This window comes from Phocoena phocoena, chromosome 5 (genome assembly GCF_963924675.1).
Source record: "Phocoena phocoena chromosome 5, mPhoPho1.1, whole genome shotgun sequence".
Lineage (NCBI taxonomy): Eukaryota > Metazoa > Chordata > Mammalia > Artiodactyla > Phocoenidae > Phocoena > Phocoena phocoena.
Window position 1 is genome coordinate 137,164,765 of NC_089223.1, and position 24,212 is coordinate 137,188,976.

Here is a 24,212-nt window from a genome sequence, read left to right on the forward strand (position 1 = left end):
TATGGGGATACACGTATAGGTATAGCTGATTCACTTTGCTGTACAGCAGAAACTAACCCAGTATTGTGAAGCAATTATACTCCAATAAAAATCTATTAAAAAAAAAAATCAGGGCTTCCCTGGTGGCGCAGTGGTTGGGAGTCCGCCTGCCGATACAGGGGACGCGGGTTCGTGCCCCGGTCCAGGAGGATCCCACATGCCGCGGAGCGGCTGGGCCCGTGAGCCATGGCCGCTGAGCCTGCGCGTCTGGAGCCTGTGCTCCGCAACGGGAGAGGCCACAGCGGTGACAGACCCACGTACCGCAAAAAAAAAAAATCAGAGCTTTTCCTTCCTTCCACTAACTAAACTTTATTGTAAGGAGAACAAGTGGTCCTGGTTAAGAAAAGCAAAAACAGGAGAAAAGACCCAAAGCGGAGAGGGGCCCTCCTACCCCCGCCCGCCTGCAGTCCCTGATTCCCTCCTAACCTCTCCTCGTGGGCCCTCCTGGGAAGGAAATACTTTTCAAAAACAAGAGCCCTGGGTTTCCATGACGAGAAGGCAGGGCGGCCCCTCCTCTCTCCTTCCCAGGCTCCCCCTTGGCTGCAGCCAGGATCTGGGGAGTCTTAGCTGTGGGGACCCCAAGTACGAGGACCTGCCCCCAACACCCAAGGCCACCCGAGGGAGCTGGTCTTCAGGATAAGGGGGGCCAGGCGGCTGCACCTCTCCCAGCCAGGCCCCCCAACACACTAGAGAGGGGCCAGCTCATCAGCTAGGGGCCAGGGAAGGGAGAGCGAGGAGGGTCCGGAGCCTCTGACCCGTGGGGAACCATGGCCACTGGCACTGACCGGGAGGGAGAGAGGGGGAGGGCTGGCGAGAGCCAGGCAGTGGCCCTGCGGGGTCAGCTTGGCAACTCCGCCTCAGGCCAAGCACCCGCAAGAGGATGACCGCAGCCCTCGTGCAGTGTGAGGATAAAGGGGGTGCTGCTAAGATACCCGGCAGCGCCAGCGGGGGTTCTGAGACCCTGGGGACCAGGACGAGAGATGCAGGGCTCAGAGTGGACAGCAGCCTAGAGGGGCCGCGTGTACCTTCCACCACCCCTAATCCCCTCCCCGCCCCCAGTCCCCGGCCGAGTCCTGCCCGAGCGCCTTCCCCCTCTTCTCCGCGACTCCCCTCCAGTCCAGCCCTGGCGCCTTGGCAGAGAGGCTCTTCCCCGACGCCCCCGCTCTCTACCGCTGGGTTGCGCGTGGTGAGACCCAGGAAAGGCCCGATGACCACAAGCCCACGTACAGGCTCAGAGTCTACGGTGTTGAGGACCCACTGCAGTCTCCCCTGCAGTGCACGAGGGCCCCCTCCACAGGTGTCCTCCAGGGCCGGCCAGAGCTCACCTCTCAGCTAGCGCTCTCGGATACTGATATAAAATCCACCACCAGGAGCTGCAGGTCACTACGCCCCCTACCAAGAGGGACAAGGCCCACCCCGGGACTGCTCTTCGGGTGGGCCACCTGTCCCAGAGGCCGCACAGGCCCTGGCTCACCACCGTCCCGGCAAGCAACCCCCAACCAGCAGCCAGCCCCTGCCCCGGGCCATAGCCTCCTGGATCAGCACGGCCTTCACCCCCGCCTCTGCCACCCTCAGGGGCCGGTGCCTCCATTCCCTGCCGGCTGGGGCCCCCCTCTCCCCAGCTCTGACCCTCCCCCACCCCTACCAGGCGTCCCTGAGCTCCCCAGGACTAGGACCCCACAGCTCCAGATGCAGGGGCTGGGCGTGAAAGACTGATCGGCTGAGCGAAGGGTGCACGGCGCCCAGGCCCCCTTGGAGGGGAAGCTGAGGCCCAGGCAGGAGGTGAGTGTGTCCGCGGCTGAAAGCAGACCCTTCTACCGCAACCACGAGGCTCCCAGAGCCAGCTCAGCAGAAGGGATGGAGGAGGGGACCCGGGAGGGGCACAGGGAGGGGGCCCTCCACACCCTGCCTAGGAAATGGCAGACACCCCAGGCGTCCCGGAAGACTCTCGGGCAGCCTGGCACGTGTGAGGCAGCGTGCGCTCACACCCCCAGCATCCCACACAGACCCCCGGGAGCCTGGGCCGGCTCCAAGGCACCTGTCTCCGGAAACAGCTGCAGCTGCACAGCTCGGAGCCTCCGGCCGCTGAGCTGGAGATGCCCGGCTCCAGGGCTCCCAGCCGGCTCCTCCCGGCTGGGGTGCCGGCTCCGCTCAGGGGGCTGGGAGGGGGCCGTCCTCTCCTCCCGGGACGGATCCCACACACAAGGTAGATTTCACTCTTCTCCGTTCCTACCTGGCGGCCCAGCCTCGGCTCCACCTGGGGAGGGTGGAAGGGCCGCCCGGGGTCAGCGCTGCCCGGAACACCCATCCGCGTTTGGATTCAAAGACACGACTCAATCCCCAACTGAGGCAAAACTTTCTGGGATGCTCCCTGCCGCGTGATGGGGGAGGGGGCCAGGACAGGCTCCTGCCCTTTCGCCCCTCGGGCCTCCACCGGCTCCCGCAGGCCCCTCCGAGCCTCAATCCGCCCTTCTGCCAAGGGGGTCCCCGCCCCGGGCCTGGAGTCTGAGATGACGGCTCCCGGGCCCGGTGCGGTCGCGGAAGGGTCCCGCGTCCCGGCGTCCACGGCAGGCGCAGGCCGAGGCGAGGCCGGAGCGCTCTCCGGTTACAGTCCTCGGCCCCGGCGCCGCCGGCTATTTCGGGCGAGCTGGCCGCGCTCCGGGCCGGCCGGGCGCAGGACGCCGCCGCCGCCGCCCGCCCCGCGCCCCGCGCCCCGTGCCCGCGCCCCGCTCACCTGCCACCGGCGACGGCTTGCGCAGCACCAGCCACCTACTCTTCCACTGCAGGGACAGAGGGAGCGTGAGCGCCAGCCCCGCGCCCCGCGCCCGCCGCCCGCCCAGAGCCCCGCGCCCCGCGCCCGCCGCCCGCCCCGAGCCCCCGCGCCCCGCGACCCGCGCCCGCCGCGCGCCCCGACCTTCTTGCCGTCCCGCAGCTTGACGTGGCCCTCCACCAGCGCCGCCTCGGTCATCTTCTGTCATGGTTCCCGCGCGCCCGCCGCGCCTCTGCCCGCCGCCCCGCGGCCGCCCAGCCCAGGGTCACTTTCAAAATAGCTCCGGGAGGGCCCTGCGCCGGCCGGCGGGGCGGGCGGGGCGGCGCGCGGGCGGGGCGAGGTGCGCGCCCAGCCTGCCCTGCCCTACCCGCGCCCCGCCCCGGCGCTGCGCCCCGCGGCACCTGAGGCCACCTGAGCGCCCTCCGGAGCCAGGCACATTGCGGGGCTCGGCCGCTGGCGCTCCGGCACTGCTCACCCCGGGGCGGGGGGCGGGGGGAGCGGGCTCCCCTCCAAAAGCAAAGGAAACGCCCGACGGGAAGGGGGCGTCCGCGCGTCCAAGCGCTTGGCCCAATTTTAAAGTGCGCCTCAACCGAGCTGGCTTCGCCCTCTGGCACCTGTCCCTCCCACCACCCCGAGCTGTCACCAGACACCGCTGACCACAGAATGACCGTGGGTCGCCCCTGGCCGAGACATTGCCCTGCCCCCCAGCCCTCCGAGCCCCCTCTCTGCTCCCCCCAGACCACCCCCACTCCCCAGGCAGGGTGATGGACGGGGGTTCATTCACGTCCCCTGGCAGCAGGAATCCCAGGGCAGGTTGCTGCCCAGTAGTGAGTGGGACCACAGTGCCGCGGTCTCCATGTCTGGTTCTCCCTTCCCCCCCACCCCCGCCCCGGGGTTGAGAGCTATCCCTCCGGGCAAGGATGGCACAGAGGTTCTCTGCTGCTCTATGAAGGCCCCCGAGAGTCCCCTTTGCAGTGGGGGAGCTCTGACCTTCCGGATTTCCCCTCCTCCACCCTGTAGCTCCAGTCCAGCTGCCCACTGTTCTTTGGGAACCCAGGTGGTTGGGGGACCTGGCAGGTCGACATCTCAGACTTCAGCCCCCATCTATCTCTAAGACAACCTCTGACATTCACCCCTTCAGGAGCAACCAACAAGGCGAGGGGCCAGTGGCAGAGATGGGGCAGCTCCCTAGAAGAGCTAGGAGAAGCAATGTACCCTACTCGAGGTCCCACCCTAAGGGAGCTGATGTCCCGCCGGGAGGAGAGGGGAGGGCTCAGTGGTGTCCTGTTACCCTGAAATCTGCCTTGTTGTTCCCAAACAAGTGTGCGCATCTTCATCCCATCCAGGTCTTGCCTCTCACGGAGGAGGAACTAACGCTCAGAGCTGCGGGCGCCTCCAGGACTGACCCACGTTGGCTGAGCCCCAAGTGGGGCACAGGATCCGTGGGGGCAGGCAGAGCCCTGGGCTGGAGTCCCAGCTCAGCAGCCACCATGCTGGGCACAGAGAGGGCCAGGTCCTTCCTCTCTGGGCACCCACTCCCCCTCCTCACTGTCTCTGGGGAGCTGAGAAGGCAGGTCCCTGGTGGGCACCACCCTCATTCAGATGCCCTGGGGATGTCTTGCCAGGGCGTAATACAGAGCAGCGTCACGCCAGGCCCAGGAAGCAGCTCTGTGTCTCCTGTGTCCCCTCCTCCAGCACCACCTCCAGGGGCACCTGTGCAGCCACCAGCCGCCTTCTGCAGAGCAGTTGCCCGACTACAGAGCCCCATTCACGCTCCCCACACATCTCAGGCCCCCAGGGGCTGGCCCAGGACAGCCGGTGTGGAGCCCGGTGGCGCTGGGGGCTGTGGCCACCAACGCATCCGCCGCCCCAGGCGCCTGGCACTTGGTCATCCCTGCAGGGAGGGTCAGTGCCCCGCTGCATTCCTGAGCGCTGGATCCGACCCAGGCTCCTGCCGTGCCTGGAAGCTGCACCTGCTCCGACACTGGCCCGAGAGAATGCGGGCCGCCGTGGGGACAGACGGCTCCCCCTGCCCCACGCCGCCTACTTAGAGGTGGGATTTGCCTGCCTGGCTCCCACTCCCAGACCCTGGCTGGGCTCCTGGCCTCTCTCTCCTAAGTTCCTGCTGTGGACCGAATGTTTGTGTCCCCACCCCCCAAATTCACGTTGAAGCCCAACCCCCAAGGGGGTGTATGAAGAGGTGAGGCCTTTGGGAGGTGACGAGGTCACGAGGGTGGGGTCCCCAGGACTGGATTACTGTCCTTATAAGAAGAGGCATGAGGGACAAGTTCCTTCTCCTCACCCAGCACTGAGGACACAGCCAGAAAGCAGACATCTGCACGCCTGGAAGCGGGCTCTCACCTGACCCCAGCCTGGCATCCTGATCTCTGATTTCCGGCCTCCAGACCTGTGAGAAATGAACCTGTTGTTTTAGCCTCGCGGTCTACAGTGTTTTTGTTACAGCAGCCCGAGCGGACTAAGACAGTTTCCCCAGCTGTTGCAGCCAGAGTTGCTGGTTGCAAGTGGCAGAAGCTGACTCTGGCCACTGAAGCAGGAAGGAATCTGCTGGAAGAATGTCAGGTGTTGAGTAGAACCCAGGGGAGGTGGGGATCCAGCGGGAGCTGCAGGAGATAGGGCGCCAGGGGAGCACAGCCACGCTCGTGAGACCGGACGCCACGCCCGCCCTGCGCCACTGCCCTGCCGGACTCCACAGCCGCCTTCCAAGAAGCCCCCCGACCGTGGGTCAGAGCTGTACCACCGGCTGGCCACACAGCCACGGGCACTGCTGCTGGACATCACTGCCAAGGACACTGCCACCACTGCCAGACTCCACGGCCCCAGGGCAGTGTCACCCCATCAGTGGCTCTGCAGCCGAGGGACCTGCCGTCAGACGCTGCACCTGCCGTCCACCACCCAAACGAACTTTAGCCATCACACGACTTTTCTGGCCTGCTTCCCCTCCCAGCCTGACGTTATTATGATGAGCCCCCAAATGAGATGATGTATGTGAGGGTCTCTCAAAATGATCACGGGTTTTACAAACACAAGGGAATGATGGGGACCAGGGCCAGGCCGCCTTGTCTTGTATCTTCAGGTGCTCAGTGAGGCTGGAGAAGGACACACACCAGCTGATCGTGGCAAACTCTATGCCTGTGTCCACCCGAGCGATACCCTGTGTCACTCCTTCACAATTCCCAGCTCCCCTCGGTCAGGTGGGGCCACATGAAGGGGCTCTGGCCAGCAGAGTGGGAGGAGGTGATGACCGCCACCTCCCCGCCCTGCACGTCTGCCACTCTCCTCATCCACTGCAGGGCGAGACGGGGTGTTATGGACCCAACTGTGTCCCCGCTAATCCATCTGTTGAAGCCCTAACCCCCAATATGACAGTATTTGGAGATGAGATTTTTTTTAATATTTAAATATCTGTTTATTTATTTACTTGGCTGTACCAGCTCTTACTGGTGGCACGCGGGGCCTTTTAGTTGTGACGTGCGGTATCTAGTTGCCTGACCAGGGATCGAAGTGCAGAGTCTTAACCACTGGACCACCAGGGAAGTCCCTGGAGATAGGATCTTTAAGGAGGTAATTAAGGTTAAATGAGGTCATAAGGGTGGGCCCCTAATCCCATAGGACCGTGGCCTTAAAACACAGGGAGAAACACCAGAGCTCTGTCTGTCTCTCAGCACACACACAGGGCAAGGCCACGTGAGGACACAGCAGGACAGCGGCCGTCTGCAAGCCTGGAGGAGAGGCCTCCCCAGAGATCAACCTTACTGGATCTTCATCTTGAACTTCTGCCTCCAGAACCACGAGAAATTTCTGTTGCGTGAGCCCTGCAGTCTGTGGCCTTCTGTTAAGGCCTCCCGAGCAGACCGGTACAGACAGTGTGGAAGATTGAGTAAATGGCTGCAAATTCCCCTCACCTGCACCCACACCCCTTGAAATGCGACCTCCTCCCACCGAGAGGTGGAGCCTGCCTCTCTACCCCGGAATCCACTTTGAGCAGCTCACGTCCACTCTTTCTTTGGAACCCGGCCACCACCATGTGAACGGGCCCAGGCTAGCCTGCCGGATGACAGAAGACGTGTGTGGCCCGGTCACCCCACAGCCCCAGCCAAGAGCCAGCCAGCCCCCGGGGGCAGAACCGCCTAAGACCCACTGGCGACCCAGGTACGTGGCGGAGCGAGCCCAGGCGGCGAGAAGCACCCCGCCAAGCAAGGCCACGTTACCAACCCGCCCGGCGTCGTGAGCTCAGTACGTGGCTGCTTGTACGTCGCTGCGTTTGGCCGTCATCTGTGTCATCACAGCAGCACTCTGATACACGATGTCCGGAAGCTCTGCAGAGAAGGAGCCTGGACCCCGCCGAGTCGCCACGGCCAAGGGCACCGGCAAACGTCCAAGCTGAACAGGAGTCCGCACACAGCAGGCGGGATGAGTCGGGGAGACGCCCCACCCGCACGTGCTGTGGTGGAGGCCGCAGCACAGCAAAGACCAAAGGCACGAAGGCTGCCGGGTGGGGTTGGGGGGGGCGGAGTCATGGCAAGAGAGCAACAGTTCGACTTAAAGCGGATTTCTCAGCAGACGGCGGACCACCACCCAAGTGCTGACAGCCAGTAACTGCTGATGTGCGAGGTGCAATGCCAAGCGAACAGCTTTACGGCAACAGACGTGGAAATGGAGACAGATACACTCACGGAAGTGTAACTTCCTAAAGCTAGCTCAAGGAGAAACAGTGTTCTCCACAAGTCCCAGAGCATGAAAAAATGGCTCTGTAGTTAAATAACATCCTGCAAAGAAAACACTGGGCCCAGGGAATTTTATAGGAGATTCTACCAAACTTTCAAAACACAGATCATTCCAGCTTTCTGCAGCCCTCCAGTGGATCAGGAAAGAAGGGACATTCTTGAACTCTTTCTATGAGATCAGTACAGCCATTCAAAGAGTATAAGACAGTCATTCCAAGAGTATACGAGAGGAAAATTACAGGCCAGTGTCACTCAGGAACGTAAATGTAAAACCCTAAACAAACTTTAAGTCAATCCAAGAAAAGCTTATAACAAGTATGACAGAATGTGTAAGCCAGGGCCCCAGCAGCTGACACTACATTAGGACAATTCAAGGAGGGATTATTCACAAACGTGTGCTCTTGGAAGGAACCACACCTTTGTACGTAAGGGGCACAGTACGTGACTGTGTAGCCCCCCGCCAGTCAGAGAGCCGTGGAACCACCTCTAGACCTGAGGTGGGGGGGTTCCCTGAACCATGAAGGGGCGTCATTTGCATCTTGGGAGGATCACGGCCTTCAGTTGAGGGATCTGGGTGTATCCCTTGCTGGGGTACCGTCACAAAGCACCACAGACCGGGGGCTTAACCAACAGAAATCGTCTCACCATTCTGGAGGCCAGCAGGGCTGGGTCCTTCTGACGGTTGAGAACCTGCTCCAGGCTCTGTCCTTGCCTTGTTGAGGGGCCGTCTCCCCCCTGCGTCTCTTCACATCATCTTCCTTCTATGCATGTCTCTGCGTCCAAATTTCCCCTTCTTAGGGGAACGCGGTCATATCGGATCAGGGCCCACACTCTCTAAAGATCCTCTTTCCACATCAGGTCACATTCTGAGGTCCTAGGGGTTAGGACTCCAATATACGAGCTTGGGGAAGACACAATCCAACCTATAACACTGAGGCGACCCCAGAAGAGGGAGCCAGGGAAATCAACACCCCAACCTCACACTCCTCCCTCCTCTGACCTTCTGCTGAGGCTCCCCCAAAGGGCACAGGAGCCCACTGACACAGCCCATCAAGATCAGCCTATGGGGCACAGGGCAAGGTGGGGAATAAATGTGGAGAAGCCGACGGAAGGTAGCTGGCTCCCACCCTGACTCAGCACGGCTCACTACAGGAATGCAAGGCTGGCTTGACGTTAGACCATCTGTAAATGCACGTCACCTCTTTAACAGATCCGCGCTCAGCACTCACAGGGGAGGAGGTCAGGGAGAGCTCACATCAGGCAGAGGTGCAGTGGGACTGAAGCAACACGCTTCCTGGAGGCCGAGAACAGGTGGTCGGAGGTCCGAGATTCACGAGTGGGAGCCGCTCCACCCTCCACGCTCCTGGGGCACCGGCACCAGCCTCCACTGTCCTGGCTGCAGTCAGCGTGCTGGGGCTTCAGCAGCACGTCCCGGTCCGCTCAAGGGCTCTGAGCCCCACCCCCGGCATTTGGGGCGATGGGCACACACACTGCTGTCCTCCCAGTGCCCGTCTCTCTTCCTCCGGCTTTGCTGGGGGCAGTGCACGTCCCTGGTGATTTGTCTGGTCCTGTCGTGACAACCCTGTTCCCTGCCCTCCCAGCTTCCTCTGCAGCTGGGTGTGGCCACAGGACCCCATTCAGGCCCCCTTGGTCAGGCCTCTCAGCGCTCCAAAGGCTGAGTGAAGGGGGAGGGGCGGTACGGGAGGGAATGTTCTAGGCAGCAGTGGGAGCACCGCCCGCAAGGGCCCTGGTCAGTTTCACGAACACAAGGAGGCCCGAGTGGTCAGAGTGTAGTTGTGGGGGCAGAAGAGGGGCTGGAGGCAGGTGGAGTCAGACCACACAGAGACTGGGGGTAGGCTCCCAGATGGGAGGGGTGACATGGAGGAAGCCCTGGTGTGTCACCCGGACAGGTGGCGAGACCTGGTCCAGGTGGAGCTGTGGAGATGACAGCAGAGGGGAGTAGGGACTGTGGGGAGAAGGACCCCACCCTCTGGGCTGCTCTGGGCAGGAGCCCCATGCCCAGAGCAGGATGGGTGGGGCTGGACTGGATGCGCTGAATGCCACCCCCTTCCTGACCCTCCCTGAGACCAGGGGTCCCAGCACCGGGCACCGCTCTGACCCACCCCCATATACCCCGGCCTCTTCTCCTGACCACAAATGTCATCACATCCCCACCCTGCTGTCCCATCAGGGGCACTTGGGACACCCCCAGCACCTCACTACAGCCCACCCCCCCACACACAATCCCACCCTCTTTGGCCTCAGCCACACTTCCCTACTTTGATTCAAATAAGCCACTACCAGGGGCTTCCCCGGTGGCACAGTGGTTAAGAGTCCACCTGCCAATCCAGGGGACACGCGTTCGAGCCCTGGTCCGGGAAGATCCCACATGCCGCGGAGCAACGAAGCCCGTGCGCCACAACTACTGAGCCTGCGCTCTAGAGCCCACGAGCCACAACTACTGAGCCCGCGTGCCGCAACTACTGAAGCCCGCGCACCTAGAGCCTGTGCTCTGCGACGAAGAGCAGCCCCCGCTCGCTGCAACCAGAGGAAGCCCACGCGCAGCAACGGAGACTCAACACAGCCAATAAATACATAAATAAACAAGTAAACAGATTTATGAAAATAAATAAATAAATGAGCCACCACCAGCCTCCTGTCTCAGGACCCTTGCATGTGCTGCTTCCTCTGGCCCAGGGTTCTGGGCCCTTTGGGCATCTCAGATCCCGTGCCCACAGTGTCTTGCCTGGCTGGTGCAACCCACTACCCTCCACTCACCCTGGCACTGGGGCTCCTCCCTTCCCCTGGCTTCCTTCAGAGGAAGTCTCCAGTTCTCCCCGCCTAGAAAACACAGCTGAGGGAGAGCTGCAGTCGGGCGGGCTGCCTCGTTGAAGCAAAATGATAGCCAGGGGTTTTCCCGAATAACCTGTCTTAAGTTCTAGCGTCCGCTGCCGTGGGACAGCCCAGGGTGCCCGGACCCAAGCCCCACTTGCCTGGGGGAGGGTCTGAGAGGGGTCTGGCTGGGTACAGCTCCTGCTCTGGAGAAGGTCTAGTCTGGATCCCCGTCCTGACTGCCCAGGCCATGAGGCCAGACCCTCCCTGTGGGGTCACAGGCTCCCTTCTCCTCTGAGCAGCTGGGGTGCTGGCTTGGGGCCCCCAGCCCTGAAACCACAGCATCCACAAAGCTGGGTCGGGGGTCACGGCCTGGGGGCGGGGAAGGCTGAGCTGGCGGCAGCGGGACAGGCAGTGTGGGCCAGGGTCTTTTTGGAAACATGTTTATTGCCAGTGAGGAAGGAACGGCAGGAGGCACGATGTCCGCAGGGGTGGTCTCAGGAGGGATTCACGGGCCGCTTGGGGGGCCGAATCCGGTCGCTGATCCAGTCCACGTAACGGGTCACACGGGTGTAGACGCCGGGCTTGTTGAACTGCCCGCAGCCGTCACCCCAGCTGATGACGCCGTACAGGTAGGCCACACCATTCTTCTCGCAGGCCAGGGGCCCGCCTGAGTCCCCCTGCGCAGAGCGGCCGGTCAGAGCCTGGGGCCTGGCTCAGGAGACTCACGGCTCAGCTCCTCGACACTCATGAAATAGTCCACCACCCCCTCACCCCAGGCTCCCTCGCCCCAACCCGGAACATGCCTCCAGAGGGGTCAACCCTCGAGGTGGGCTTCCCGAGAGCTTGGGCACAGATGACATGGGTATTCCAAGTAAGGGGGCTGCCCCCCTTCCCCCAACCGCATAGGCAGGGCGCCCTCCCAATAGTGGGCTGCTGCGGCCCCCTCTCGCCTCCACAACCAGCAGAGCCCTCCTCCATCTGGGTCCCCCCTCCGCCCACCATGTGCACCAGGCGGCCCCACGCTCCAGCAGACCTGGCAAACCCCTATTCACCCCCTGGGACAAGTGCCAGCGCCCCTTCCTCCATGAAGCCACCCTTGACTTCCCCCAGGGCGCTTGCTGTACCACGTGGTTGAGTGCCGAGCCCCCCCCCCTTTGCCACCTGTGAGTTGTGTGACCTGGGAAGACCGAGCAGACCTCTCTGGGCCTCAGTCTCCCCACCTATAAAAGTGGGGAGTAGAGCAGCTTCTCCAACTCAGCACTGACGTGCAGACCCAAGGAGCCCTTGAGAAACGGGACACTGGGATCGGCCGATCGCTCGAGCCCATTTGGGAGAACTCTGGGTGAAAAGGGGTTTGGCCTTCGACATCACGTGGACAGCCCTGCCCTTGGCTGGACGGCTGGCCCGAGCCTGGGCTTTGGGAGTCGGCCCCTCCCGGGCCTCAATCCCTGCCTCCTGTGAGCAGGGACCCCACTCCTGGCCCCCGGGTCTCCAGCAACAGTGAGCGTCCATCCTGGGGGTGCTCCCGGCCGGCCCTGCGCTCCCAGGGCGGCCATCCCAGCTCACCTGGCAGGCGTCAGACCTGCAGTCGAAGTAGCCGGCGCAGAGCATGTTGGGGCTGACGTCTGCCCCGTACACCTCCGGGCTGCTGCACTTGTGGTCGGCGACCAAGGGGACCAGGGCCTCCCGCAGCACGCTGGAGTAGCTACTCACATCTGACGGCCGACAGGGGGCACTCAGCCTGGGCGAGGCTTGCAGGGCCGGGCCGCTGCTCCGGGGGGGCACGACGCTGGCCCCTCGCGCCCACCCCACTCACTCTCATCCTGGTGGCCCCAGCCCGCTATCTGGCACTTGTGCCCAGCGGGGAAGGTGCTGCCGGGCTCAGGCAGGCAGATGGGCTGGACGAACTGGGAGCGGACAGCACAGCGCTCCCCCTTCTTCTCCAGCCGGATCAGAACTGGACGGGAGAGAGGCAGGGGGTCAGCCTGCGGCCTGGGGGCCCACGATGAGCCGAAGGTGGCTGCTGAGTCACACGGGGTCCAGCCAACACCGGGCAGAGGGGCTGCGGTCTGGGAGGCCCAGGAGGCGACAGGAGGGCCAGCAATGCTGGCCAGCCAGGGTTTCCTCCAGCCGCGCCGAGGCCACTCGGCCACACGAGCTGCTCTCACTGCCCTCCCCCCGCCCTTCCCCGCTCTGTCTCTCCTTCCCCTCCCCCTCCCTCCCACCAGTCCCCTGAGTGTCTGAGGACCCTCCCCTGCCTGGCACCCACTCCCAGCCTCTCTCCTGGCTCTGGCCCTGGGTGTGCACAGAGCACACAGCACCGGTCCCGAGCCTCACCGAGGTCATGGTCACTGGGGTTGAACACTGAGTACAGGGGGTACGGGATGTACTTCTCTATGCCGAACGTCTGCGTCACGGCCGTCGTGCGGTTGAAGAAGTGTTGGCCAAGCACCACAGAGACACTTTCCCTGGGGGGGCTGTGCAGTGGGAGCTGGTGGCAGCATGACTCTCGGGCCCCTGAGGTCAGCTCGCCCCCTACCCACGGGGACAGAGCATCCGGTAGACGATCCCAGGAGGGTGACGCTGTGCAGGGCCCCCGCCCCCACCAGGCCCTGGGAGAGACCTGAGCAGGGGCTGAGGTGTGGGCCGTAGTGCAGTAGGGAGTGGGGAGCTAGGGCCACAGCCCCCGTCCTGGGAGCACCGCCTCTAAGGCAGCGGCATGAATGACCCTGGGGGGCCTTGTGCAGGTCTAGGTGGGGTCTGCGCTGACATGCACCCACGTTGCTGCGGATCCCAGCTCTGGGCACCGGTTCTGCCCCACGCCCCTGCTACAGGGGCAGGCCTCCTGTGAAGTCACCCGTGGGGCCAGGAGCCTGAGTACTCCCCTCACCCCCCGCACCTGCGCACGAATGCCCTGTCCCACCCACCTCCTCCAGCCCTGCTTGGCCCAGGCCAGGGACCAGGGTGCTGGGGTCCAGCCCACAGGGGACGGGCCCCTCCATCCAGCCCCTCCCTGGATGTGAGCAGAGAATGCCTGCTCCCCTTCTCCAGTCTCTTAACCACCCCCATCCATACTGGGGAGGCCTCAGGAGTCCTGTTTCACAGGTCGCACAGCGGTCAGCACAGGGCAGGACGTATGCCCACTGCCCCCCACCCCTACGCTGTAGTCCCTGGGGTGACTGATGGGGACTCACCGTCGGACTCTCACGCTGCCAAGCCCCCAGCCCCCGCTCACGTCCCACTCCCTGGGATGCCACTGTCAGGCCCGTTCCCTCCCACTGAACCCCCCCAGAGTGAGCCCCCCCACTCCCCACGGCAGAGCCTTGTTCCCATCACAGCCGTGAGGAACGGGGGACGGATTGGCCTTTCTCGCTCTGAGCTCGCTGCCCCCCACCCTGGGGTGTGGTAGTGGACCTCGCACCCCTGACCCTTCCCCCAGCCGCCAGCCCCAGCCGGCCCTCCGCTCCGATAGCCCGCCGAGTGGGCGGGGCCTCGGGCTCCCTGAGCCCCGCGGCGCCACCAGCTCGGTCCGGGCCGGGGGAGCGGGGGCCGGAAGGGGCGGGCCCTCCGAGGCACGGGCCACACCCACCACCCTGCCGCGCACGCGCTGGCCGCCCCGCCCCGCCCCTCCCTGAGCGGGGAGACCTGGAGCTCTCGGGGCGAGGACCAGGGCTGCGCGGCCACACGGGCAGGGACAGGGACAGGGACAGCACCCCGGGGCAGGAATGGGGCGGGTCTCGGCAGTCTCCATGCCCAGCACTGGGCTGAGCGCTGAGTCCCACCTGAGTCAGAGGGGCAACGGGGAACGAAGGGACCAAAGGACAGGGTTTACACGGGTAGGTGGCGGAACGTGGGGACACATGGGTGATGGTTAGGACAGGCGGGTGGGTGCGTAGATGGGTAGCGGGTAGAGAGTGGATGATGGGTGTATGGCCGGGTGGGGGAGCGGAGGCCTAGATAGCGGTGGGTGGAGAGGTGGATGGCTTGAAGGATGGCGCAGGGGTCGTGGACACTGGGGCCAGAACCGCTCACCTGTTGGAGAAGCAGTGGGCGGCAGACACCACCCAGCAGGTATGGACAAGGCTCCCGGCACAGAAGCTGTTCCCGATGTAGATGGCGGCCAGCCAGGGGTGGGAGCCGGGCAGCGAGGACGAGCCACCGATGATGCGTGGCCGTAGGAAGCCCCTCTTCTTGTGCCTCTTGCCACAGGTCTGGCGTCCGGCTGGTCCAGCTGCCGCGGGCCCAGGCAGGCTCAGCAGGGCCTCGGTGGGCGGGGGCTGAATTCTGGCAAGGGATCCTGGGAACACAGGTTACCCGCTCACACACCCCGGGTCCCTTCTGCACACCCCAGGCCAGAGAGCGTACTGGCTGCGTCCACCATCCTCAGGTCCCCCGTGGTTCACCTGCCTCCTGACCCAGCCTAGGCAGCTCATCTGAAAGAGGGTCCCCAGCTCTGCCCCTGTGGGCACATGACTTACTCTGAGCCTCAGTTTCCTCATCTGCAGGATGGTGAGAACCGCACCCAGCCACAAGGCTTTGTGGGAACCAGGGTGGCCTGGCACACCTGGCAGGTATTCATGTCCTTCCCAGCAGCCTGGGACCCCAGAGCCAACTCGGGATGGTCAGAGAGGCCTGGAGCACGGGGCCAGGGGGCGGGCTGGCCTCATGGAGCAGCCCACTGCCAGGGTCTGACTCCAGGGTACTCACATTATCCACATGCACCCACACTTCCCTGTCTCTGGGGACCGTCCTGGCACAGTGCAGCCCGGCTGGATCACCCAAAGGACCCGGTGACCAGCTCGCCTGCTCTGACCTCTGGTGTCAACCCACTGCGTGGCCTTGGACCAGCCCTGCTCTGGTGAGCCTCAGTTTCCCCATCTCTCCGATGGGGCCGTGGTCCTCCGGAGAGGGGAGGCCTGGCGTGCGGGTGGAGTGGGTTGGGCCACGGGGAAACCACGGTGATCTCAGCGGGGGCGGGGCCAGTGCTGTCCCCACCCTGCTGCTTCCCACCCAGCCACTAGCTGCGCGCACCGCAGGCTGCCAGGCGGCAGTACTCCCAGGAGAGCGCGCTGTCCTTCACCACGTAGCACCAGGGCCTCTCGTCCTTGTCCGGGTTCCTGGGGTGCAGGGAGAAGCAGGTGGGCAGCGGAGTCAGTCACGGCTCCTCAGTGACGGGTGGGAGGAGAGAGCTGGGGACCCCTAGCTGGGTGCGGCTCCTGGCACTCTGCCCACCCCCACCCCACAGCCTTTGGCCCCTTCTGCAGGTGGTTCCAATCCCTGGCCCTGGGCTCCTCTCGCCACACAGCCTCCCAAGCCGAGGGGTCAGGACCCAGGGACAGGCCCTGCCCGCCCGGTGCTGACCGGCAGTAGGCGTGGGGCCCCAGGCCGAGGAGGGCCGCGGCGCCCACAGAGTCCACGTGCAGCTCCTGGTAGAGCAGGTCGGAGTTCCAGGCCAGGCAGCTGAGGCCCGAGGCCGCCGTGCTGGCCACGCCTCGGTACTCGGTGCCACTCCCCACAAAGCAGGGCTGGGCCGGCACTGCGGGCGGCACGGTGCGTGGTGAGCCTGGGCCCCAGGACGCGGGGCCACGCAGCTCTGAAGTCGAGCGACTCACCAATGTTGCAGAGCCGCCCGGCGTGGTCTGGGGGGCAGGCGCATACAGTGGTCCCGGTGGCCACGATCAGGTGACAGGTGCCCCCATTCAAGCAGGGGCTGCTCAGACAAGCTGGGGGGAGGGCTCAGAAGCTGGGCCTTGAGGGGCAGGGGCAGGGCCTGGTTCCCACCCAGTGCCCGTCTCTGGGTGGCCCTGGACGAGCCCCTTCCCCGGGTGGGAGGCCCAGCGATACGGCCCGCCCCCCCGTACCTGTGTGGCGGGTGCCCTGGCACCGGACCTGGCCCCCCGCACACTCGCACTGTTCCACTTGGCCCCGGTGCACGCGGGCCCAGCGATCGCCCACCTCCAGGTACTCGTAGCGGCTCTCGTCAAAGCATTTCTCTGGGGGCGGCACAGTGAGCCGCTGCTCCCCGCGCGTGCGGCTGGCGCCCCCCTGCCCTGCAGCCCCCACCCTGCTCACCCGTGCCGCAGTCCTTGCCAGTGAAGGCCATGGGGCAGGTGCAGTGGTACGACTCGGGGTCCTGGGTGCTGGAGCATGAGCCCCCGTTGAGGCAGGGGCCAGAGGCACATGGGTCCAGGGCAGCTGGGCACACGCAGCAGGGAGGGGTGTGTCTGAGAGCCTGGCCGGGCCTCATGACTCCCTCCCCACGCCGTGACTCTCCCTCATTGCCGAGGGCCCACCACCTTAAAGCTGCCCCTCCTGAGTTCCGTGGTGTGTACGTGCCCTGGGAGTGAGCACAGGTCTTCCCCCTCCTCACCACATCCTCTGCCCAGCTCTCAGACCCTGGGCAAGTGGGCCTCTGGCTCTGCATCCAGCACCCTGAAAGCCCGACCCCCATCGGGCAGCGCAGTCCTTTTCCGTGTGCCCTGGGACCCTTGTAGGCGGGGCTGCCAGCACCACACCCTGCAGACCCCTTGGGCCCCCTCCACGTCCAGGGCTCTTCCTGTGCAGCCGCAGGGCCCAGCCTGACCACCAGGGGGCGCTATGACCCCCGGCAATGGCCAAAGCAGTTATGTGGCCCCCCCCCGAGAGGGCAGGACCTGCGGGGCAGGGTGTTCCCCACTCCCCACTCCTTCAGGCCCCGAGGCCTGCAGTGGGATGAACCCCGAAGCCCCCTCCTGCACACCAGGCAGGACCCCAGCCCCAGGTCAGCTCTGACGCCCCTCAAGCTCACCGCCACCACCGGCCCAGCCCCCTCCTAGCTTGCGCTCGGGCCCAGACCCCCGGCACCCACCTGGGCCCTCCCGGGGAGTGGAAGCCTGCACACAGTAGCCCCAGGCCCTGTCCCGGTCATAGTTGTGAGTCGTGGCACACCTGGGGGTGACGCATGTGGTGACGTGGGGGTCCCAGGCCAGAGACCCGCCCACCCTAACCCCAACTCACGCAGGGACCCACGCTGACCACTCTGGGGCTTTCTCCCATTCACTCCCTCATTCATTCATTCACTACATCTGCTGTGTGCCAGGCTCAGTGTGGAGTACGGAGGGCAGGGAGCGGAAGCGTCTCCAGGGCGGGCACGGGGCACAGGGACTGGGACCCACCACTTCCTGTGGGCATTTCCCTCTGTGGTGCAGGAGTGGACCATGCGGCCGCCATAGCGGAAGGGGAACCTGCAGGGCTGCCCGGCCTCGGTGAGCACTGCTAGAGGAGACACAGGGATCAAGGGCTCCCGCACTGGTCACCTCCCAACCCCCATCACATACCCCACTCCCTAAGTGCTGCTGTGTTCCTCCAGACCCCCCATCTAGGTATAGCCTGCCACCTCCAAGAAGCCTTCCTGACCCACCTGTGCCCCCAGGGCTGCTATTGGAGGGGGCTGCCCTGGGCAGGTGGGTAAGCCCTCCATCATGGGGTCCCTCTGCCCTGGGTGCTGTCGCTGTGGCTGGGGTCCTGGGGGTCACCGAGGTTACAGGGATCGCGGGAGTCCCAGGGATCACTGTGGTGTTACATTCTGGGGGTTCCGTTGGGTTCTAGGAAGAGCCGAGAGGCCTGTGATGGGGTCGGTGTGGGAGGGACCCCGCTCACACTCAGGCCCTGACTCAGTTTCCATATTGGGGCCCTGAGGTCTTGGAGTAGGGACCAGGGGACACTGGCTCTCCCACAGCCTCAGCTGGACCCTGTCCCCTCCCCTCCCACCGAGTCCAAGGAGTCAGTCTGAGCTGGCTCAGGGTCTGCCAGGCTGGCACCACTGCCCTCCAGGCTCGAACCCTGGGGGTCTGTTCTGGGGGACGGACGAGAGCAGCTGCGAGGCCTTCAGAGCCCCCCCCCCCGCCCCCACCTCAAATACGTGGACCCAGCAGAGGCCCAGAGAGGTGAACAGTCTCCATGCCCCTGGGTGGGGGCCAGCAGGTTGGATCCCCAGGCCCCCCGTCCCCCAGGCCAGCCCAGCACGCCCACCTCACCCCCGCAAGGCTGGCCGTCGCCACTCTGGGCCCTTCACCCACCCCACACCCTGCCCTGGCCTCAGCCCCAGGACCCGGAGTGGGCACGGAGAGCCCATGATCACAGTGCAGTGGGGTCAGTGCTCACCCTGCCAGCCTGGGGCTGAGCCCCTCGAGGCACCAGCAGCAGCAGCAGCAGAAGCAGGGACAGCCCCAGTGGGGGGCAGGGGCTGGGGACCCAGGCCCAGCGCCCCATGGCTCCTCCTGGGCTGGCGTGAGGAGCAGCAGGAGGCGGGAGCAGAGTGGCCAGGGCAGGTGGGGGTCAAGGCCGCCTGGAAATGATTAACCCTGGCCGCCTCCCGTGCCAGGCCTACACATCCCCCATGTCTGCTGCCCAGCTCACCCTGCCTGAGCCAGCCGGCCCCTCTGGCCTCAGGACCATGCTGGTCCTGGACCTGACAATGTCCTCGAGTCTCAGCTACGATGCCTCCTCCAGGAAGTCTTCCAGGATGACACGGCAGGAAGGGGCCTGGACCCCCACAGCCCCAGCTTCCGGTCCCTACCTGGCCACAGGGCTGGCCACTGTCATTTGTGAGCTATACTAACCAGAGCACCTACACGTGCGGAGCCCTTTTGAGGGCCCAGGCCTGGAGCGTGGGATGTGGCCCCTGGCCTGCAAGAGGCCAGGCACAGAGAGGAGGGTGTGTGCACCGCTGCACACATGCCCCCTGGGACAGGGACCTCTGCTGCCCTTCTCTACAGCACTTCTGCCTGTGCCTCCCAGGACGAGCCTGGGGTGGGGCCTCCAGGGGGAGGCGGAGTGGAGCTGAGGAGGTGGGCAATACCAGAGCCCCTGCCTGCTGTCCTAGCTCCCCGCCCCCGCTGCTCCTGGACCCGCTGGGGCACCCCCTCAGGAAGCCCTCTCGCCCCTGGGCTTCCCCTTGTAGCCGGGACCACCCGTGCCATCCCGCCTCTGTCCTGGGCTGCCCTCCTTCCCATCCCAAGCCCCGGCCAGGCACCAGGGCCACAGAGACCTGGCTTGGGGTCCTGCCCAGGTCTGTGAACGGACGCTGGGGTGTCGCCCCAGCTGGCCCCTGGTTCATGACTGCAGCTGCAGGCAGAGCTGCCATGGGAACCTCTTCTGCAATTTGAGGGGCCGCGGAGGCGGCGGCGGCGGTGGTGGTGGGTGGCCTGGTCCCCGTGAGTCAGCTCAGCTGCCTGCATGGGGCGGAGAGAAGGGCTGGCCTGGGGATGGGCCTGGCACTGCAGCTGTCTCACTGTGCACCCCCAAATCGCACTCTCTCTGGGCCCCCGTTTTCCCCTCTGTGCAGACGGAGCGAGAGCAGAAACCGAGTGGGTACCCAGCTTGGCACGCGGTGGGTGCCGGGCTCTCTCTTCCACGCGGGCACCCCCAGCTCAGAGCACAGCTCCCTGGGAGGATCCAGAGCAGCCCAGCGGCCCAGGGCGCACTCAGGCCTAGGGCCCTTCTGACAAACCTGACATGCATCTCGGAGGAGGGAGGGGTGCCGGGGGCCCCTCAGCGGCTCAGTGCCGGGGTTCTGCCGAGGCACCCAGGCTGATGGCGCCGTCTCTATCTGCCCTGCCCACCCAGCGTCACACGGCAGCCCTGCCCACTGGCCTGGCCTGCTACCCCGTCCCCTCCCGGCTCGCTCAAGCCTCAGGACCTCTGCACAGGCTGACACTCTTTCCCAGGCCTTCTGGGCAGGGCAGTCAGGCTTCCCCTGAGGTGGTCCCTCCAGAGACAGGCCCTGCCAGACCACCTCCCTAAATGAGGCCAAGGGCGGGGGATTGGGTCAGAGTGGCCTGAAGCGTCCCCAGGCCAAGCTCTGCCCCCACCGGCGGCCACCCCAAGAGGAGACCCTGCACCAAGCTGCACGAGGCGCTGTGACGTGGACAAGACCAGGGCCCTGGACGGGGCAGGACCACGTCCCACTGCCCACAGGCTAAGCCTCGCGCCCCGCGAGGCCAGCCTTATTTCCCTGCTCACCTCCGACCTCACCCCCGAGAGCCGGTTCTCCCCAGCCCCCTGCCGATACGCGCACAGGGCCACAGGAACAACGGCTCCCTGAGGGCAGGGTCCGGGCCCCAGGACCAGGCACGAGGCCGACGATCTGGTCCTCAAAGACGCTTTATTGCGGGAAGGCTGGACGCTGAGCGGGAGCTGGGGCGGGGGCCAGGGAGCCCCGAGCCAACGCTGGCGAGTGTCCGGGGCCAGGACCCTCCCCGCCCTCTGCTGGTTCGGCCCCCAGGGGTGGCTGAGGAGGCCCGTCCGAGGCCCTCGAGATAGGCTCAGCGGCTCCCTCAGGATCTCTGCTCTCCACACGTGTGTCCAGGCAGGCGGCTGGGATGCCGGGACGGGAGGGAGGGCCGGCCAGCTGGGTCGGGTGCACGGGCGGCAGCCTCAGACGAAGGTGGCGTGGTGTGGGCCGGCCTTGGGCTTGGCAGGTCCCCCCAGGACGGGGCTCAGGCCGGGGCGGTCTGATGTCAGGGTCCCGCCGGCCCGTGACCTCCGGGGGCCCGTCCACACCCCCGGGATGCTGCTGCCCGGCCCAGGTGCTGAGCCAGCCACACGGTCCACGTCGACGATCGTGCTGACTGGGAGGCCTCGGCTGCCTCGGGCCCCACCTCCTGCCGCGGGGAGAAGAGAGAGTCTGTCACCCACCTGCCCACCCTGGGCTGGAGACCCCACCCCACCCTCCTGGCACAGATGGTGGCAAGGGGCTCCTGAGACCCCCACGTGCATCCCAGGGGCAGGCAACTTCTGACCTGGGGCCCCCAGGCCTGGCGCAGGGAGGGAGCCCTCTGCAGTGGGGAGGGTCCCAGGCCGAGGGAGCTGCAGGCTGCACGGGAGCAAGCTGGGGGAGGGGTCTGGGGGCGCAGGGCCCAGGTTCCGCGTGGTGGGACCGGCGCGGCCCCTCATCTGTCACGGGTACACCCTGCACCCTGTCCTCACCCGGCGCGGCCAGGACAGTGGGGACGGCCCACCCACTAGGGTGCTGTCCGCCCAGCTGGGGCCCCCTCTGGGGAGAAGCCCGGCACCCGAGCCCTGCAGCTCCCCACTGATGCCCTGGGGGCATCAGAGGCGCCCGCCCCCAGACGACACCGCACTGCCCCTCGCCAGGGTGGGGGGGGAGGGGTGCGTGGCTGTGTGTGGGTTTGCGTCACGGGAAGGAGCACGTGTTGCCCCTCGGCGGGCGCTGAGATGGCGGAGGAGCTGGGGCGGGGGGGGGGGCGGTCCCAGGGCCCCTCAGCGGGATGCAGCCGCCCCTGGGGTGGGGGGTGGCCGTGGAGGGCCACATGGGGGACGGTCTCGTGGGAAACCTCCCAGCCACCTCCGCTGCGCCTCTCAGACACCCCCACAGCTCGTCCCGCACCCCACTGCGGCTCAGGTTCAGGGCCGGGCCTCCACTCCTCCTCGTGGGGCTGTCCGCAGCTGAGGGGCCGTCAGGGAGGGGCTCCAGGGGGAGGCATGCTGCTGGGCTGAGGGAGGACCAAGCACTGGGTGTGGGTTGACCCAGACGGGGCCGGACCCTCAGGGCACTCTGGGTCTCCATCCACAGAGCTCACTGCCCGGTGTCTCTAAGGGCTGCGGCTCCCAGTGGGGCAGGGGCCTGAGCCCCACCGCCGACGCCCCCCGGGGCCCTCGCGACCTGGCCACGCAGTTGTCCACCTGCCCGTCGACCCGGGCCTACCTCTTCAGCCACACAAACTCTGAGTCCTTCACGCTCTCCTACCCCATCAGCAACACCCCAAGCCGAGTGCCCCTTCCTCCACCCTACCCTGCCGCCTGCCCCCAGGCTGCTCAGTGGTCAGCCAGGCCTCTGTCTTCAAGTCCCCACCTAGGCCCCAGGAGTTCCAGGCTGCCTGAAACTGCCTTGGAAGCTTTTGATCCCAGGCTGGGCAGCCACATCTCCCTGCCAACCACCCCAGCAGGCTGTCACTGCGCTGTCACCCTGGCTGGTCCCGGGGGTGGGCCCTGGGGGACAGAGGTGCAGTCCCCAGGAACCAGGTCGCTGTGGGCAGGGCACAGGGCGCTCGGCAGGCGCCCTCAGCCTCGGCTCCCTCCACCGAGCCCCCCCAGGGCTCACCCCGGGGCCAGGGGCCAGGCAGAGCCCCAGGCCCTGGTGTGGGCAGGTGTAGCCAGGAGGCTAGCATGCCTGTGGGGTGCTCTCAGTGAGCCTGGAAGCCAGGGACCCTCAGGTGCCTGGGGTGCAGGGGGAGCCCCAGCCCCAGGTTCCCAGTGGACAGGCTGGAGGAGTCCAGGCGCAGGGACACAGGGTCCTGCTCTGGTGACCGCCCCTCCCGGGCCTTGCCGGTGGAGGCGAAGACTCTGCTCCCTGCGTGGGTCCGAGGCCAACGTGCGGGAGTGGGGACGGCCGTGGGGGTCAGGAGCCTCACCTCCCCTTGCAAGAGCTGCTCTGTGGCCCCCAGAACCCCCGGGGCAGGTCCGAGCCTGGGAGAGGGCCTTGCGTCCTCTCTGATCTAACAGAGGCGGCAGAAGGAGCCTTTCCCGGGGCCTGTGGGACCCACTCCTCCCCTGCTTGTTGGCGGCTTCCCAGGGCCAGCAGATGATGGGGTGGGGCTGGTCTGCGCTTGGATGGGGGCTGTGCAGAGAGACAGGGCTTTGCTCCCCAACCGTTTGTCCCCATCTGGGGCATTTGTCTGGAGCATTAGGAGGCCCGTGACCCCACGCAGGTTGAGGGGCACGGCCCTTTCCTGTCCAGCCCCGTCTGGACCCCCCAGGAGGACAGAGGCCGGCGAGGGGGAGGGGCCTCAGCCACGGCCCCTCGGACGCCTGGGCAGCTCGGGTGCACTCAGGATGCGGAGGGCCGCCTGCCTCTGTGGACGGGAAGCTCGTCCCCGGGCCAGGGATGGGCGTGTCACAGGGAGGGTGGCTGCAGTCCAGGCCCTTCCTGCCTGCCCGCCCAGACTCGCTCTCCTGAGGAAGTGGCAGCCCCAGGCCTGTGACTCAGAGTCAGGGACCCAGCCCCACGCGGCGGGCGGGCGTCACGGCCTCCGTGCCAGGGCCTGCCCGGGGCACCTGCCCTCCCAGCTTCCCGAGGCTCCCCTTGGCTCTCCTGGCGGGGGCAGCAGCGCGGGGGACCCTGCAGGGCTCAGGGGCCGCCGATTCCGAAGGGAGCCGGGTCTGCCCTGTTCATGAGGGTCGCCCCCTGGGCCTCTGTCCCACGTCCCTCGGACACGCGCACGCGGGGCCGGAGCCAGCACCGCATCCCCCGCCCCTCAGGCTGCCCTGCTGACCCCTCGTCTCCCCAGGGACCACGGGCCCTGCCCCCCGGCTAATTCCGACTCTGCACAGTCAGGCCCTCCCGCAGGGCGCCCTGCTGGAGCCTCGAGGCAATCGGGACCCCAAGAACCCCTCCCAAGAGCCCACCTATCAGCCCCTTGCCAGCGGCCAGGTCTGCTCTGGCCCTCAAGGCTCCACATCGGGAGAAGGTGCAGGCCGAGTCTGGGCGGCAGGACCCTCCTCCTGGGGCCGGCGGGTGCAGGGCTGCACGGGTGGAGCCAGGGCGGTGGGTGCAGCCTGAGCCCTTGGCCATCTGCAGTTCTCCCTGGGTGCCGAAGCAAAGCTCCTCATCCAGCAGATCTGTGCTAAACACCTAATGGATGCCAGGACCCCCGCTCATGGCAGTACAGGGTAAAAGAGGCGGGCAGTGACCGGGCAGTCACAGCCATACCGAGTGCAGGCGTGCAGACGGGCGGAGCCTGGGGAGGGGACGTGGGCAGCGGCTGCAGCAGTGCCGGCCCCAGGTCAGGGTGTGGGAGGCCACGCTGCCAGCCACTGGCGGC

General features: G+C 65.9%; 3 protein-coding genes across 5 annotated transcripts in view; all 3 read right to left on the reverse strand.

Moving 5' to 3' along the window:
* The window catches only part of DOK7 (docking protein 7), a 33,122-nt gene extending 30,115 nt beyond the window's left edge, over window positions 1-3,007 (reverse strand). For both annotated transcript variants that reach the window (XM_065877878.1, XM_065877877.1), the window contains exons 1-2: window positions 2,954-3,007; window positions 2,774-2,819 (exon numbers count right to left, since the gene is read on the reverse strand). In XM_065877878.1, the coding sequence (XP_065733950.1) occupies window positions 2,774-2,819; window positions 2,954-3,007 (100 nt within the window). The remainder of the gene's footprint in view (window positions 1-2,773; window positions 2,820-2,953) is intronic.
* Window positions 3,008-10,818: 7,811 nt separating this feature from the next.
* Window positions 10,819-18,871, reverse strand: HGFAC (HGF activator). 2 transcript variants are annotated; one of them, XM_065877817.1, is made up of 15 exons: window positions 18,532-18,639; window positions 17,789-17,972; window positions 17,544-17,640; window positions 17,237-17,316; window positions 16,462-16,584; window positions 16,251-16,382; window positions 16,002-16,112; window positions 15,751-15,925; window positions 15,421-15,506; window positions 14,868-14,888; window positions 14,422-14,686; window positions 12,727-12,866; window positions 12,206-12,346; window positions 11,956-12,104; window positions 10,819-11,066 (listed from the first exon to the last, which is right to left on the reverse strand). In XM_065877817.1, exons 1-15 carry the CDS (start codon window positions 18,637-18,639, stop codon window positions 10,884-10,886), a joined length of 1,995 nt encoding a protein of 664 aa, XP_065733889.1. In that variant the 3' UTR covers window positions 10,819-10,883. The 2 variants fall into 2 exon arrangements, with proteins under 2 accessions (XP_065733889.1, XP_065733890.1); XM_065877818.1 differs by lacking the exon at window positions 14,868-14,888 and having other exon boundaries at window positions 18,532-18,871.
* Window positions 18,872-20,805: 1,934 nt separating this feature from the next.
* Window positions 20,806-24,212, reverse strand: part of RGS12 (regulator of G protein signaling 12) — a 90,239-nt gene continuing 86,832 nt past the window's right edge. Inside the window, exon 17 of the mRNA XM_065877403.1 lies at window positions 20,806-21,032. Within this exon, the coding sequence (XP_065733475.1) occupies window positions 20,806-21,032 (227 nt within the window). The remainder of the gene's footprint in view (window positions 21,033-24,212) is intronic.